Genomic DNA, 16,313 nt, shown 5'->3' with positions numbered 1-16,313 from the left:
GGAATGAAACCTAAGTTTCTTTTTCTTTCTCTTTCTCTCATTTTAATTTCAAATACACGCCTTCCATCATGAGAAACTTTGACAATGAAGATGATGGAAGAATGAGAACTCGTGTGATGAGAGAGAGTGAAGAAGAAGGCAATCATTGGGGCTACTCAACAAAGTTGATGCTTTATGATGACCCATGGAAGATCAAGAAATTGCTCACAAAGAGTGACCTTGGCAACTTGAGTAGACTCTTGCTCCCCAAGGAATTGATAGAGGACTTGGTGCTGCCTGTGTTGAGTGTTGAATCCCAAAGAGAAGCTAAGACTCAAAAGGGAACCAAAATTACTATTTGGGATGTGGACACCCAATCCATGCATTATCTTGTCTTCAAGTTTTGGGCTTCTTCAAGAAGTTATGTTTTCATTGACAACTGGAACAAAGATTTTGTTAATAGAAGGAACTTGCATATTAAAGATGAAATTGGACTTCACTGGGATCTGTACAAAAATCGGTTTAATTTTTCCGTTCTTGTCCGTGCCCCTCTAAATTAAAATCAAAACCCCACCACTTGCTTTAGAGATTTGAGTTTAATGTCATTAGGATCAACCACTTCAAATAGATTCTTGATCAACTTGTAATTCGTTTCATTTAAATAAAATCCTCCTTTTTCCACTTACATGTGTTTATTTCTCGTTTAAACTTTTAACACGCTTTAATACGTTTTATTATCCACACGCATAACACGAAGGTTTGTTGAAATCATTTAAAATGTGACTCGCAAATTCTCAAATTTGTATTGCTGTATGTGTGAGGCCTACACGTCATTGCTGAATTAGTATATTCTAGATCCTAAATGTTAAATTTTAAACCCTAAAAAAACTATGGTTTTTGTGCGTTGAATTCATATAACAAATTCGGACAATGAAGCATTTCCCGGTAGAATATGGTCATGCAACGCATTCGTGTACCGTTAACAAAATTTAGCACTTAAATTCAAAAGAAATAATAAGGCATTCATATAAGTTTCAAATTATAGCATAGTTTGTTCAAATTTATCTTTTAAATAAAATAAATAATTTTTTTATCTCTTAATGCGTGTTGAAATTACTTTTAATTAAAATAAATATTTTTTAAGAAAGAAATCTTATTTAAAAAAATATTTATATAATTTTTTAAAAGTTTATTATAAGATGTTATGTATTATTTTTCAATTTTTCTTTCTGTCACAATGGTGATGTCAAAGTTGTCTTGAATAGTTGTAACTTTGAACTTTCTTTTTCTTTTAATAATGAAGACACGTCTTTTGACTTAGATAGTTATAACTTTGAACTTTGAATTATCATCTTCTTCATTTGTCTTTTTTCTTAAATGAGTTTGTGAGATTTCATAAACTTCTTCATCATATTATAAAAATGTACTTTTTGACTTGTTGGAAGAGACAAAGTTGTGTTATTACATTTGGACCTATTATTATTAGAATTTATGAAATTAAGGAGATGAAATGAAATTTCATGAAGCAACATATATAATAAGCATGCATATACATTAACAAATATAAAGATAAATAAATTAACAAAAATATATAACGATTTTATTTATTAAAATTAGCGTATTTTAAGTTTTTAAATGACACCGAATCGAGACTATTATCCTCTAACAGAAATATGAAATTATAGGTTTATTATTACATTAGCTAAGATTTCGTGCAATCTTACAAATCTTCAATTGAATGTCAATGTAAAAAGATATATTATATAACTAATACACAACACAATTTTATCACAATATTAATTATTTAATCCCACTTAAAATTTTGATGAGTTATTTGAAATTTGAAATGTATGTGATAAAATCCTATATTTCGGGATTCCCTAATCAAATTTATTCTAACAGTTAGATTCAGATATATATATGATAAAAACTCATTAAGATAAGTTAAAATTCATCCAACAGTTAAATTTAGATAAGAGATATTTATCAAGAAAAGTTTAGATAAGAGATAAAATTCACCCTATAAAAGTATGCAAGGCCGTTCAGTATCGGCATAAGTTTTCAACAGCATTAACATTATTGATTCTCTGATTTTTCTTCTCCTTTGATTGATTATGGCGGTTTCTTCCATTAGAAATCCATTCCTATTGTTGCTCTTGTTACTAACATTTTTCACAGCGATCATTGTTCCTGCCACCCCACAACCATGCAACTCATACAAATTTCCCAATAAAGTTAACTATGCGGCATGCAAGGACTTGCCGGTGCTTGAATCCTCACTGCACTGGAACTATCACCCATCTTCGGGTGCAATCGATGTTGCATTCAATAAGGCCAACGTGAATGATTCTAGTTGGGTTGCATGGGCCATAAATCCCACCTCAAAGGGCATGCTTGGTTCACAAGCATTCGTGGCTGTTTATAGATCTGATGGAAGTATCAAAGCCTATACGTCACCAATAACAAGTTATGCGACAATGTTGCAAGAGGGTAATCTCAGTTTTCCGGTTTATGGTGTTTCTGCATCCTACACAAACCGGCATGTCATCATCTTCGCCAGTTTTCAACTTCCCGGGAATACGACTTTGGTGAATCATGCTTGGCAAGAAGGCTTGGTTTCCGATGATGGCACTCTCAGACCACACTCTTTTTCACGCGCTAATCTTCAGTCTTTTGGAACCTTAGATTTCTTATCCGGGAAGGTTTCCCAAACAGGTGGGAATGTGGACTCAAGAATCACGTTGAGAAAGGTAAGAATCATGAACTTCATAATATTTCTTATCTCGTGTCATTATTTGATTGATCGATCGAATGATAAATAAAAATTAAATTAAAATATAAGAGGATTGATTTAGTGGGTTGGGATGAATAACAGAATTATTTTTATAATTAGGCATATTTTTTTTAGAAGTTATTATTATTATATTTTGAAAGTTTTGTTTTAGAATGCATGTCTAATCGACACCTTGTAATTTTTTCAGGTTCATGGAATTTTGAATACCATAAGTTGGGGAATTCTAATGCCGATTGGGGTAATATTGGCTCGCTACTTGAAGGTATTTGATGGTTTAGGACCCACTTGGTTTCACTTGCATCGAGCATGTCAATCACTGGCATTTTTTATTGGCATTGCTGGCTTTGGTACTGGTTTGTATATTGGAAATCATTATGGCGTTCATAACGCTCCTCACAGATGTGTTGGAATCACTCTGTTGTGTCTCGCAATTATACAAGTCTGTGTTGCTGTGTTTTTGAGGCCTAAGAAGGATCACAAGTATAGAATGTTTTGGAACATTTTTCATTATTTAGTTGGTTATTCAATTATTGCCTTGGCCATATGGAACGTCTGGAAAGGTTTTGAGATTCTCAACGCTCAGAATATCTGGAAAAAGACCTATGTGGGCTCAATCATTTCCTTGGCTATAATTGCTATGGTATTGGAGGTGATAACTTGGACCTGGGTGTGCATCAAGAAGAGGGTCAAGAATCCTGAGAATCATGTTGAAATCGTTATTAGTTAGTTAGTTATTGTGTATTATAGAGTTTTTGTTTGTTTCTTTTGCAAAGGCTTCAATTGTACTCTAAAACCTTCTGAACTTAGTTTATAAAATATTTATTTTTCTATACTAGTGCTTTACGTCTTAGACTAATTAAAGTTTAATTAAAATATATTGATACCCAAGCATTGATTATTATATACAATAAGATTGTTGATTTAGATAATAATTATATTTTTAAGTTTATATTTATATGGCGATTTTTAATTAGCTAAAAATGTAAAATCAAAATTTCTATGTACGTAATAAAAAGGGATAGGATTTGACTAGTTTAAAGAAAAAGGTGTATTTGATTTTTATAATTATTAATTAAAATTAGTTATCTTTTCAAATTTTATAATTAATAAATCACCCCAAAAAACCCCATAAAAAAAAAAACTCGCCTCAGATATCAAAGAAGAAACGAAGGATCACAGGGTGTGGAGATTAGGTCAAAACCCATAAACAAATTATCCAAATCTACACTAAGGAAGAGACATTTTATTCTTAAGAAAGTTATGTCTAACAAATTAAAAAGGGGATCGAATCCCACTAAATTAAGGAATCACATTATAAAGTTCCGAAATTAATCAATTTGTTCGCATAAAAGTTTCTTTCACTCTAGACAAATGCAAGAAAACCAAAATCACGAGTTCTGGACAAAGTCACAAAGCAGATTGAATTTGCTTTTTAAAAAACATATCTTTCACATCTTCTTTTTGTTTAATCCGGATATACTGGAATAAAAGTGATAAATGAACTGAAGCAAATTAAACACCCAAACGCATCTCATGTGACTCCTCACGTGACATCTAACTAACCTAACGATATTATTAAAATAAAATTAAGGCTAAATTTCTAAGTTGGATCCTATACTTATTTAATTGATTAAATTTAGTCTCTTCATTATTAAAAAAATTTCATTTGGTCCCTTATATAAAGATAGCTAAAATTTATTTATTATATATTGTAATTGTAATTACCTTTATATAAATAAATGTTTTGAATATATAAATTAGATTATAATTAAAAATTATGATATAATGTTATTTTCACTATTGACAATTTCTTAAGAAATATTAAAATTTAAATTTAAAGATAAAAGAGTTGATTAAAAGTGTGGTACTCAATTAAAGTGATTATGTGTGTGTCTGTGTTTAGCTAGTTGTAGGAATAGTGCGTGAAATGCATATTCAAAAAAGATAAGAGAAAATGAGAGTATTTGAAAATGAGAGCATTTGAAAATGGAGTAGATTTATAAAGAATAATATTTATCGAGTTTGGTTCATTTTTTCAGGAAGAAAACTATATATTGGAGTAGGAAGATAATGGAATGTTTATTAAAAAGCTAAATTTAATAAAATATACTGTAAAAAATTTTCACGAATTATGCGAATATTATGAAATTTTGAAACAAAATAAAGATTGAAATTGATAGTATTATCAAACAATGAAAAAGCTTACGTTTTATGGAAAATAAAATATAATATATGTGTGTTGGTCTCGGGAATGAAGATTTTACATATATTTTTTGAAGGAAAAGATTCTACATATATAAGAAATTTAAATAAATATTGAAATTATTTTATTAGAATTAGAATTAAAGGCTTTCGAGTCTAGCATAAATCGTTAGCAAAATTGAACCAGTGTCTAAGAATGCCCAAGAAAAAAAAATGTTCAAGATAAGGATAAATTAGTTAAGACTACAATATTTAAAAAAAGCCATATTAAATCATTTATTTGATATTAGAAATATAAGATGATATATCATATGAATGTTAGGAATGTATTTGAGTTTTGAATAAAAAATATATATTCGAAATTGGTTTATGATATTTAGATAAATTTTGTTAAAAAAAATTAATTGTTATTAAAAGTGTAAAAGGATATTTTTTTTAAAAAAAGCATAAGAGGATAAATTAGATGAGAGTGAAGTTCAACATTCAAGAGAAAAATATATTAAAATGAGAGTGAATGCCTATAAAAGCAGATAAATTTACACGTTTATATAATAAGGGGATATCTTCACCAAACTTTTCTAGCATCTTTATCGTATTCTTTTTAAAATATATAGGTTAAATTACTTAGTATTTCCTTGAACTATTTATGAAATTTTAAATATGTTCCTAAGTTTTTTTTTTTTTAATTAAGTTCCTAGAATTTCTAATACCATCACAAATTGTCATTTTGTGAAGATTTTTTAAGCTGTCAAAAAGTAATATAAAGATATACTTTTTTGTTTAGAGACCAATTAAAAAGAAAAATAATTTAGAAATCTATTTGAAAATTCGAAATAAATAAATTCAATGACCTATTGAGGAATGCAACCTAATGATATGTATATCTTAATTTATCAAATTGATAAGTAAGAAATTAATATTGGATAAAAGTCAATATAAAAGATACAATCACTAAAATTCACTTAATCTTTCCCGATACACATAAAGGATGAGGGTTTGTCATGTATTATTAGTATTGATATAATATCTATTTATTTTTATTTTTATTTTTTAATATTTGGCAAAACAAATATTAAAAAAATGATATTGTCATTTAAAACGGCGAAGCACGTATATTTAGTTAACAATAAAATAGATCGAAAGAAAATGTCAGATTTTGTATAAAAAAAATCCATAACTTCCTATCTATAAATGATTGACAGTTTATTATGTCAAGCCATATAATATAATTTGGAGATATAATTTGGAGACTAACAGATAATATAGGTCGCACAATTTGAACACAGATTGATAATAATATTATATTGTTCGAAAAAATTAACGATCAAAATAGTATAATTTGACCGTGCTAATAGATAAGATATGGTTTCCTAATTCTTAGACCATACATAGATACAAAATATAAATTTACTTTCTTAAATCAACCGTGAGATACTAATAAATCGATCGTTAAATTCCAAAATAATCTTTAAGAAATTTATGGGAATTTATGTTTCATGTCTCCTTTGTATAAATACACTACTCCTTTCTATTAGGGAATGGAACTAAAGATAAATTTACAAAAGATAAATTTACTTTCTTAAATCGATGGTGAGATACTAATAAATCGATCGTTAATTTCCTAAATAATCTTTAAGAAATTTTTGAAAATTTATGCTTCATGTCTCTTTTATATAAATACACTACTCCTTTCTATTAGGGAATGAAACCTAAGTTTCTTTTTCTTTTTCTTTCTCTCATTCCAATTTCAAATACACGTCTTCCATCATGAGAAACTCTGTCAATAAAGATGATGGAAGAATGAGAACTAATGTGATGAGAGAGAGGGAAGAAGAAGACAATCATTGGGACTACTCAACAAAGTTGATGCTTTATGATGACCCATGGAAGATAAAGAAATTGCTCACAAAGAGTGACCTTGGCAACTTGAGTAGACTCTTGCTCCCCAAGGAATTGATAGAGGACTTGGTGCTGCCTGTGTTGAGTGTTGAATCCCAAAGAGAAGCTAAGACTCAAAAGGGAACCAAAATTACTATTTGGGATGTGGACACCCAATCCATGCATTATCTTGTCTTCAAGTTTTGGGCTTCTTCAAGAAGTTATGTTTTCATTGACAACTGGAACAAAGATTTTGTTAATAGAAGGAGCTTGCATATTAAAGATGAAATTGGACTTCACTGGGATCTGTACAAAAATCGGTTTAATTTTTCCGTTCTTGTTCGTGCCCCTCTAAATTAAAATCAAAACCTCGATCACCACTTGCTTTAGAGATTTGAGTTTAATGTCATTAGGATCAACCACTTCAAATAGATTCTTGATCAACTTGTAATTCGTTTCATTTAAATAAAATCCTCCTTTTTCCACTTACATGTGTTTATTTCTCGTTTAAACTTTTAACACGCTTTAATATGTTTTATTATCCACACGCATAACACGAAGGTTTCTTGAAATCATTTAAAATGTGACTCGCAAATTCTCAAATTTGTATTGCTGTATGTGTGAGGCCTACACGTCATTGCTGAATTAGTATATTCTAGATCCTAAATGTTAAATTTTAAACCCTAAAAAAACTATGGTTTTTGTGCGTTGAATTCATATAACAAATTCGGACAATGAAGCATTTCCCGGTAGAATATGGTCATGCAACGCATTCGTGTACCGTTAACAAAATTTAGCACTTAAATTCAAAAGAAATAATAAGGCATTCATATAAGTTTCAAATTATGGTATAGTTTGTTCAAATCTATCTTTTAAATAAAACAAATAATTGTTTATCTCTTAATGCGTTTGTTTACATTACTTTTAATTAAAATAAATATTTTTTTAAGAAAGAAATCTTATTTTAAAAAATATTTATATAATTTTTTTAAATTTTATTATAAGATGTTATGTCATAAGAAGGTTTATTATTTTTCACTTTTTCTTTCTGCCACAATGGTGATGCCAATTTCTTCCATTAAATGTTAATTTAAATATTTTGAAAGTTCAAAAATATAATTGGGTCAGGTTCGGAAAATAGTGATTTTGAAAGCCCATTTTCTAACGGGCTTTTGGGTTGTGATCAATAAAGAAAAAATCAGAAAAGAAAATAAAATTATGGATAATTCTCTGCAAAGTGTATCATATCATAGCACACCATTCTATCGCTTCACACAGAGTGAGATATAGAATCACTGAAGAGCTTCCTTCAATGGCGGTTTCTTCTCTCTCTGTTACTCCTCTTTCGCTCTCAAATTCTTCCCCCTCTCTATCTTCCAAGCCAAAGTTTCCATCTTTGTGTTTTCTCTCTGGCAACAACACCACATTGAGGGTAACATGCCCAAAACCTCTGCACTCATCCACTGTTGTTCATGTTGCTACCGAAGCGTTGGATTCATCCCCTGATCCCTTGGACCCACCTCCAGAAACCCTTGATGATGACTCTGACGCCACCACCTTTGAGGTTCGTGTGTTGGTGTGTGTGTTTTAATATTTCTTCATTGGATGGTTAATTGTGCTTGTAGAATGTACTAATTCAGCATGTGTGTCTTATTATGTGTGAAATAATGTCTTTGGGTTTGTACATAATGTGGAGATTTGTGGAGATAAGGTAAAGTGAATAATGGGAATTATGACAATGGTATTTTTTTCTACCTTTTGCTATGTCATATCTTGTTAGTTAGGAGGTTTAGGAAGTATAATGGCACTGGATTCAATGTGGTTAAGGTTTTAGCTTGACTTGTGTTTTCGGTTTTCCTAACTTTTTGTTATGTAGAGTGGAGAGAAAACGAGGGAGGAGAGAAAAGTTTGAAATTTTAAATTGAAGAGAAAAATAAAAGGAGATAAAATTTTGAATTTTTGTTTCTAGAAGTCATTTTTATTTTCCACTTTCCCTGTAAGTGTTACCGAACAAAAGAAACTACATTGTTATCTGTGTTTTCTTTCCTCTGTATTGTCTTTTTTCCTCTCCTCCAACATACCATTAATGTTTTGAACTCAATAACGACAGGGTTTAGATGTCAGGTGGCATGATGCAACTACCAATTAATATCCTTGTTAATGCAATATTTTGGTGTTTTAGGTTGGTGACTTGGGGACTCCTAGCACTTCAGCAATTAGCATTGGTGGCGATGCAGATACAGTATGTTGATTAGTTCCCTATTTCCAGTTGCAGTTTGATATTTGTTTTGTTTTAGGGTTTTACATTAAGCATAAATTTTGAATGTGCATTATATTTGATAAAAATTGTTTTAAGAATTATAATAGGAATTGATTGAATGTTTCAATCTGTGAATTGTGTTGAGTAAATCAGGTAGGAGGTTAAATAAGTTGTACTGCTGCTATTGCTAACCAGTTAGTCAGCATTGGAACGTATGACTCCTTGTCAAAAGTATGACATAGTTCCTTGACAAGGTGACATTGGACCTCAATAATGACCCATTATGTGTGTAATTGACAATTTTGTTGTGATAATTTTTGTGAAATCTATTTCAGGACTAAGTTTGAAAGGTTATTGAAATTGCATTGCATGGTTCACAAGTTGAATAGCATAATTTGATATAGTTCAGCAAACCAGTGATTTGTATTGTGTGATGAATCACACATGGCTTTGGGTCATGTGATATGCATGAATTGGTGTGGTTCTGTATCATGTGATATGAATCATGATTTAGCAATTTGTTGATATTTTTTTATTTGTTGGTCTGTTTTTTTGCCAATTCTCATCAGATAAACTGATGAGAATCTTAAATTGTTAAACACCTATTTGATTATTCCATTGTTCTGTTGTCATTCTTCTGAAACAGTGGTTTGGCTTCATAAAATCACTCACTTGCTCTAAATCCCTATTTGGCTATTCAGCCTATTTCACTGCTCCATGTTCTTCTTTTAGAAACAGAGGCTTCGTACAGTCTCTCTCTCTCTCTATACATATGCAACTTATTTGGCTACTTTATTGCTCTCTTTTCATTCTTTTGAAGCATAACACTTTATGTGGTTCCTAAGGCTAAGAAAATGGGAAAGAAGGATATTTCCTGAATCCTGAGAACATTTTACTATTCTTGACAATGAATTACACATTAAATATAATTATCATTCAATATCCACAAGCAATGTGAGGTAGTTCACTACTTCACTTGGAATGAACTATCAGAAACTTGTAAAGTGTTATTATGAGGCTTATGATTGATTGTGTTATAGTATTATTGGAGTTTACTATTCTGTAGTGGTATGTGAAATTTAAATATTATGTCTTTTTTGTCATTTTGCTCAGTGATATATGTGATTTTTGAGCATTTTATTAATCTTTAAAGTGTTGGTGAATCATGTATATGTGTTCTGAATTGAGCAATACATGACAATTCACATTCTAAAAGCCAAACCATTCTCAATATAGTTCATGATTTGACAGCCATGGTGAATACATGTATTGTTTCATGTTGCTTGAAGGGCTATTAGTGTTGGATCCTCCCCCTCCTTACACTCATAAAAAAAATGGCCTGACTAGGATAGAGTAACACTGCAGGGTATAGAGGACCCGACAATATCAGTTTGTAAAAAGGTAATCGAGTTCAAAGAATGGCCTGGTAACATCCGTAAAGCCATAGTCCTAGGATGTGCTCCAATTGATGCAAATCAGGAAATTTTTTCTTCCTGAAGAGTGTGGCTAAACTCGACCTCCCATACCTTTTTCGTCAGATACGTGATGCACTCCACCAATTTGTTGTAGTTGACTAGTTTCTTTTGCTGGATATTTAGTTGTTGAAAAAGTAAAGGCAACATTAGAATCTGTTAGGCACTTCTATATAAAGGCAACAGAGGGATTTACTTAGGCTATAGCAAACTTGCACATGTGGCAACAAGTGAGGGATGACTTGTGGTAAAGTTAAAAGCTGTATGGGATATAGGGAAAGAGGGAGGGAAGGACTGAAAGAGGTAGGCTATCATTTGGGTAGTTTTGGGATTGCTGTCAGCCTGGGCAGAGAACTTTTCCTTCTCTGATTGGTTTTCTTCCATTCTTAATTTCTATACTTAATGTGTATTCCCTTGTAATCCAAGTACTGTTTTTCTGAGTATTTTGTCTATTTGTACACAGTAAATTTAGTTCCTATCAAAATCACTCTGAACACTATACGCTTTGGACTGCTTTAGTGGTCAAAATTAGGTATTATTATTTATTATTTCATGAGATTGTAATCATTAGATATATTAATAAAAAAAAATTAAGCTCTTACTCAAAATGTTTGATTGCGTCAGTGCTTCTGTGACAGTAAGGTGAGCATTTTAACATTGTAAAATATTCATGTGATTCTTATTTTGTCATGCTTCACTTTGATAATATTAGTAGTTGAGCTTTATGGAATCAGATGGTTGGTGCTGTTCATTAGAGAATAATACTCTTGTAATCACTATTCTCAAGGATGTGCTTAGCAATCTTCCATAGTTTATAAATATATTTTTTTCTGGATTATACATTTTATGGAGTAAAATTTACTATTTTGACCAAAATTGTTTCTACTTCTCATGGTAGGTAGTGTAGCTTAGGTTTCTCATAACTGTTGGATTAGTGTTATTTCCCATGATATTTCTAGTTATTCATCGATGAGCAGGGGATGTATACATGGCAGTTCTATTATTTTGTGCATTCAATTAATGTGGACTCACTGATTCAGTATGCTGTTAGCTTATTTTTCATGAGTTTCTTTGTGATATTATCTGTAAGTACAGTTGAAAGGTCCAAAAGCAACTTAATGGTCTTTAAATATTAATTTTAAGCATTGATTTGACCAGAAATTAGAATAACAATTTTTGACATTCCTTTATTTTTTTTTTTTTGTGTATTCCCATAAATTAAATCATCTGATGATATTGCTTGTTCCTATTCTCAGATGGCACCAAAGCAGAAGATTAGAATCAAGCTTAGGTCTTACTGGGTGCCCTTGATAGAGGATTCCTGCAAGCAGATATTAGATGCTGCAAGGACTACCAACGCGAAAACAATGGGACCCGTGCCATTACCAACCAAGAAGCGAATCTACTGTGTTCTTAAATCCCCGCACGTACATAAGGATGCCCGGTTCCATTTCGAGATCAGAACTCACCAGCGTCTCATTGATATTCTATATCCTACAGCTCAAACAATAGATTCTCTGATGCAACTTGATCTTCCTGCTGGTGTTGATGTGGAGGTCAAGCTGTAGAGATATTTGCTTTTCAGGTTGCTAACTGTCTTGAATTTGAGTGAGGTTCAACTTGTTATCAATAGCCAAAATATATTGGCAGATATCATGTGTTTCACTGCCTAAACTTGATTTCTAAGAACAATGCTAAAAGTCCTTTTGTTTGCTTTCCCTTTCTGTCTTCATTAAATTAGTTTATCCCTGATTTCCTGTTATTGCTTAGATATTTGTATATCATATACAATGTTATGTAATTCAGGTATGCCACAAAATTTTATTTTATTTTCCTGGTAAATTATGCTTATGAATTTCTTTTGATTGATTTCAAAGTTACGAACAATGTCATTCTTGTAGCTTTTAATTAAGGGACTGAATAATGGAGGGTCTGTTTGAGTTGAGAGTATTGCTTTCTATTTTAATTCACTATTTTGATAATTATAAAAATGTTTTCATTTTATTTCATGTTTACTAACTGTCATCATTTCCTTTACAAATCATTGAAAAGGGTAAATAAAGTGAAGTTAACTGCAGGCTTTTTATTTCTTGGGTCTATTTGACTTCACTTCGGGGACAATTATTTAATGCATTTCATTTTTCCTGGGTACACTCCATGTTTTCTAATATTTCTTTTTTACCCTTGTTCTATCAAGCAATTCCTCTTTCCCAACCCTCCATGACCACCGCTGCCTAACCTACATCCAGCACGACCACACAGTGACCAACGCCTCACCTTCACTTCACAGCACGATGACTCACCAAACTTTCACCATTGATGTGACCATACCACAAATATGTTACAGATTGTTCAATATGTAATATATTTTTTGTATTGCAGATTGTTTAACTGTCATGTAAAAGTTAATTTACATTACGGATTGAGTCATCCATAACATATTTGTGTTATGGATTGTTCAATCCGTAACACCCAACCCCTTCGATATCACACTCTTCTCCCTCTTTCCTCTCGGAATCGTGCAGGACACCAAATTAGAATCTTTTGCACACCACACACCCATATACAATCGCGCAAGCTCCTTTCCCATACTATTCATCGCCAATCAGGCTCCTCCAACATTGCAGCAACAACAGACACGCGTGCAAGGGCAGCATCTGCTGGCACGATGTGGCGGTGCGATCGTTGATGTCAGGTTTGCTCCCAATCACTTACACTCTGTGAATTTGATCCCAAATACCAGATCCACCTTCTCTCTCCGAGTGTGGCAAAGGTGCTTCGGTGTTTGGTAGGGAAGATGAGGTGCTGGAGTTCAGGGGTATTATTGGTTGTTTGATGTTATTTGTAGGTGCACCAAGCAAAACATGAGATGTGTTAAATAATTGTCCACTTTGCTCTCCTGTTTTACACATGCCAAAATATAAAATTAATAAGATTATTCTATCATCTTAAATTGAACAACTAAGAATTTCTTACAATACTTTAGTGAAGTTGCATCTTTTACTTTTAAGTTGGATTCTCTTAAAAAAATTAAGTTGGATTTATAATATATTTTGGTTCCAAAACCTTTTTGGATTTTTTCTTTAGTATTAGCAATGTCGACAGTTTAGTAACTTATTATAAGTGTTTGGGAAGTTAATTAGTATCTAACGTCAACGAAGTTTCATATGAAAGTTACAACATAGTTGTTTTGACATTTTTGCTTTAGAAAAGTGTAATCTTCCCGTTCAACGTGGTTCCATCGGGTATTCTAACAAATCCTACGTCATTAAGGAATTTGATGAAGAAAAAAATTAGAAACTATCACCAATTTGAATTTAGACTAGAGAATAAAAACAAAATTCCGAATATGTTTAGGGAAAGAGCATAGTAAACCCTTTAAGTTGATATTTATCGCAACATTCGGAAGTGTTTTAACCTTTACGCAGCTCCGGAATAGATGTGTACTGGTGTATGTTTCTTTAATTTTGATAAAAAAGTTAAGCTAGTGACAATTTATTCATACCCTTAATACCAACTTATCGACGCGTTCGCTTTGGGGCATTATAAATGGTCGTTTCCATTTTTACTATTTTAAAAATGACTTTTTCATTTTTTGGGAGCATTTGTCTCATGGAGGAAACTTGCAAATTGTTGTTATGAAAGCCTTCTAATGAGAAAATTGGCTTATATGTCACCATCTATATTCATGTTGAGTCCTTCCTTGGTGGACCATTCATTGTTAAATAATGGGGAACTGGTCCACATCCACGTGAAATGGAGTAGCTAACGAAAGTGCTTTGGGGTATTTGTTCGTAATATAATATTGATTGTTGTTACGTGCTTCCAGCATAATTGTGCATATATTTAGTAATTATATTATAAAATAATTAATATCGATATATATAATATTAAAATTTTTAATGTATATTTAATACATATGTAAATTTAGATAATAAATTTTGTGATAATTAATTTTGATATAATAATTAATATGTTTATATATATAAATTTTTATGAAATCTATAATTTTATTTAAAATTTATATATGTAAAAAAATATATTATTAGATCAAAATTAATTATAATAAGATAAAAAATACATTAATAGATTTATGTTAATAAACATATAATTTTTATTTATAATTTATATATACAAATAAATTAATTATTAGATCAAAATTAATTGTCATAAAATTTATTATTTAAATTTAAATGCATATTAAATATAAAACAGAAATTTTAGTGTCGACATTAATTATTTTATAATGTAATTGATTTATTAATTTAGTTGATTAGAGTATTATATTAATAACACAAAAGTCTCAAGTTTGATTTTTTACTTGAGCCAATAACTTTAAATTAATTCACAAAATATTTTTAAAAAAATTTAAAAAAAATATTTGGGTCACTTAGGGATTGGGAAAACCGTAAGTTCAATTAGTATGAGGCTTAGGGATGTCCAATTCGTATCAAGCTTATGGATATTTATTTATTTATTTAAATTGTTTTTATCCTCTAGGTTTTTTTTTTCTTATATTTTCATTTATTTTACGTTGCTTGTGGAAGTGTGGAACTAATGTCAACCGTATCAATCATATCTCTTTTTACGTCTCTTATTTTGTCTTTTTGATACACGCGCACTGGAACATGGATCTTGATTAAGAACATCATTTTTAAAGGAAATTGGTGATTGACAAAGTCAACTAGTCAAGCATCGAGTTCATAAATCATATTATATATATATATATATATATATATATATATATATAATTTATTTCTTAACTTTTTACCAACATTCATAACAAAATTCAGTATTTCCTTTTATACTTTTATATGTCGGCTTACTAATTGTATTTTTTTTTACAATAGGCATAATTGGTGAGAAATCACCATAATTGACTTAATTGTGGTTGTAATTTAAATTTAAATTATAAAGGGTGTGTTGTGCGTGGTTCATATTTATGGTTCACACAAATGTTGAAATAGAGCGTAAAGATCATTTGTTGTTGGGTTTTGAAGTGGTTTGGGATGTAGGTAAAATCTGCAGTAATATTATATATTGTGGTGTAACTTATTATTTATGAATAAAAAATAGAAACAATCGCTCTACTTTCGAGGTTGTAGGCACACTTGTTGAGCCTAGTTAAATATCTTGTATTCATGTATGTGCGTGTGATTTTTCTCATTCCCTTTAGAATTTTGGTTTCGATTGTTATTGTTAACAATTGATATTAGATGACACTTAACTCTGTGGCCAAATAAGTAGGGAAGTTCGATGAAACTAGGAATTTGGGATTGTAACAGAGGTGAGTTAAGGATTTGTTGGCACAACAAGGTCTTCTGAAGGCGTTGTGTGAATCAAAGCCTAATAATATGGAGGCTTTGGATTGGGAGGAGTTGCAATAAAGGGTTGCGGCAATCACACGCTTGTGTTTGGCAGACAAGATTCTCTATCACATGATGAAGTTGAAGTCTCTAGGGAGGTATGGAAGAAATTGGAAAGTCAATACATGTCAAAATCTTTGATGAACAAATTGTATCTAAAGCAGAAATTGTATGGGTTGAAGATGCAAGAGGGTTCAAATCTCAAACAACACGTGAATGCCTTCGATTAGATTATCAACGATCGGACAAGGATGGATGTAAAGATTGAGGACGAGGATAACATATGTATTATGTTGTGTTCTTTGCCTTCTTCTTATGAACATTTGGTGACAACCTTAACGTACGGGAAAGACTCAATCAGT

The 16,313-nt window shown here is 31.0% G+C and overlaps 4 protein-coding genes across 4 annotated transcripts; all 4 read left to right on the top strand.

The window, feature by feature from the left end:
* The first annotated feature begins 29 nt into the window (after positions 1-29).
* On the top strand, positions 30-562 carry LOC102668312 (B3 domain-containing protein At2g33720). Its single transcript, XM_006586517.2, has one exon. The coding sequence runs from the start codon at positions 69-71 to the stop codon at positions 537-539; it is 471 nt and encodes a 156-aa protein (XP_006586580.1). The 5' UTR covers positions 30-68; the 3' UTR covers positions 540-562.
* A 1,531-nt stretch (positions 563-2,093) lies between these two features.
* LOC100780702 (cytochrome b561 and DOMON domain-containing protein At5g47530) lies at positions 2,094-3,500 on the top strand. The gene is made up of 2 exons (XM_014778527.2): positions 2,094-2,729; positions 2,961-3,500. The coding sequence occupies exons 1-2, from the start codon at positions 2,094-2,096 to the stop codon at positions 3,498-3,500; spliced, it is 1,176 nt and encodes a 391-aa protein (XP_014634013.1).
* A 3,242-nt stretch (positions 3,501-6,742) lies between these two features.
* LOC102668051 (B3 domain-containing protein At2g33720) lies at positions 6,743-7,213 on the top strand. Its single transcript, XM_006586515.1, has one exon. It carries the CDS (start codon positions 6,743-6,745, stop codon positions 7,211-7,213), a length of 471 nt encoding a protein of 156 aa, XP_006586578.1.
* Positions 7,214-8,086: 873 nt separating this feature from the next.
* Positions 8,087-12,464, top strand: LOC100306286 (putative 30S ribosomal protein S10, chloroplastic). Its single transcript, NM_001249563.2, has 3 exons — positions 8,087-8,417; positions 9,036-9,095; positions 11,842-12,464. The coding sequence occupies exons 1-3, from the start codon at positions 8,166-8,168 to the stop codon at positions 12,151-12,153; spliced, it is 624 nt and encodes a 207-aa protein (NP_001236492.1). The 5' UTR covers positions 8,087-8,165; the 3' UTR covers positions 12,154-12,464.
* The last annotated feature ends 3,849 nt before the right edge of the window (positions 12,465-16,313 follow it).

The sequence above is a fragment of the Glycine max genome, chromosome 8, assembly GCF_000004515.6.
Source record: "Glycine max cultivar Williams 82 chromosome 8, Glycine_max_v4.0, whole genome shotgun sequence".
NCBI lineage: Eukaryota > Viridiplantae > Streptophyta > Magnoliopsida > Fabales > Fabaceae > Glycine > Glycine max.
Note: the sequence above shows the minus strand (reverse complement) of the source record. Positions and strands in the feature narration are given on the sequence as shown.

Coding starts and splice junctions, on each gene's coding strand:
- LOC100306286 (NM_001249563.2), top strand. CDS start 8,166: ATGGCGGTTTCTTCTCTCTCTGTTACTCCTCTTTCGCTCTCAAATTCT. Junction 8,418..9,035: donor CTGACGCCACCACCTTTGAG/GTTCGTGTGTTG, acceptor TTGGTGTTTTAG/GTTGGTGACTTGGGGACTCC. Junction 9,096..11,841: donor TTGGTGGCGATGCAGATACA/GTATGTTGATTA, acceptor TCCTATTCTCAG/ATGGCACCAAAGCAGAAGAT.
- LOC100780702 (XM_014778527.2), top strand. CDS start 2,094: ATGGCGGTTTCTTCCATTAGAAATCCATTCCTATTGTTGCTCTTGTTA. Junction 2,730..2,960: donor CAAGAATCACGTTGAGAAAG/GTAAGAATCATG, acceptor TAATTTTTTCAG/GTTCATGGAATTTTGAATAC.
- LOC102668051 (XM_006586515.1), top strand. CDS start 6,743: ATGAGAAACTCTGTCAATAAAGATGATGGAAGAATGAGAACTAATGTG.
- LOC102668312 (XM_006586517.2), top strand. CDS start 69: ATGAGAAACTTTGACAATGAAGATGATGGAAGAATGAGAACTCGTGTG.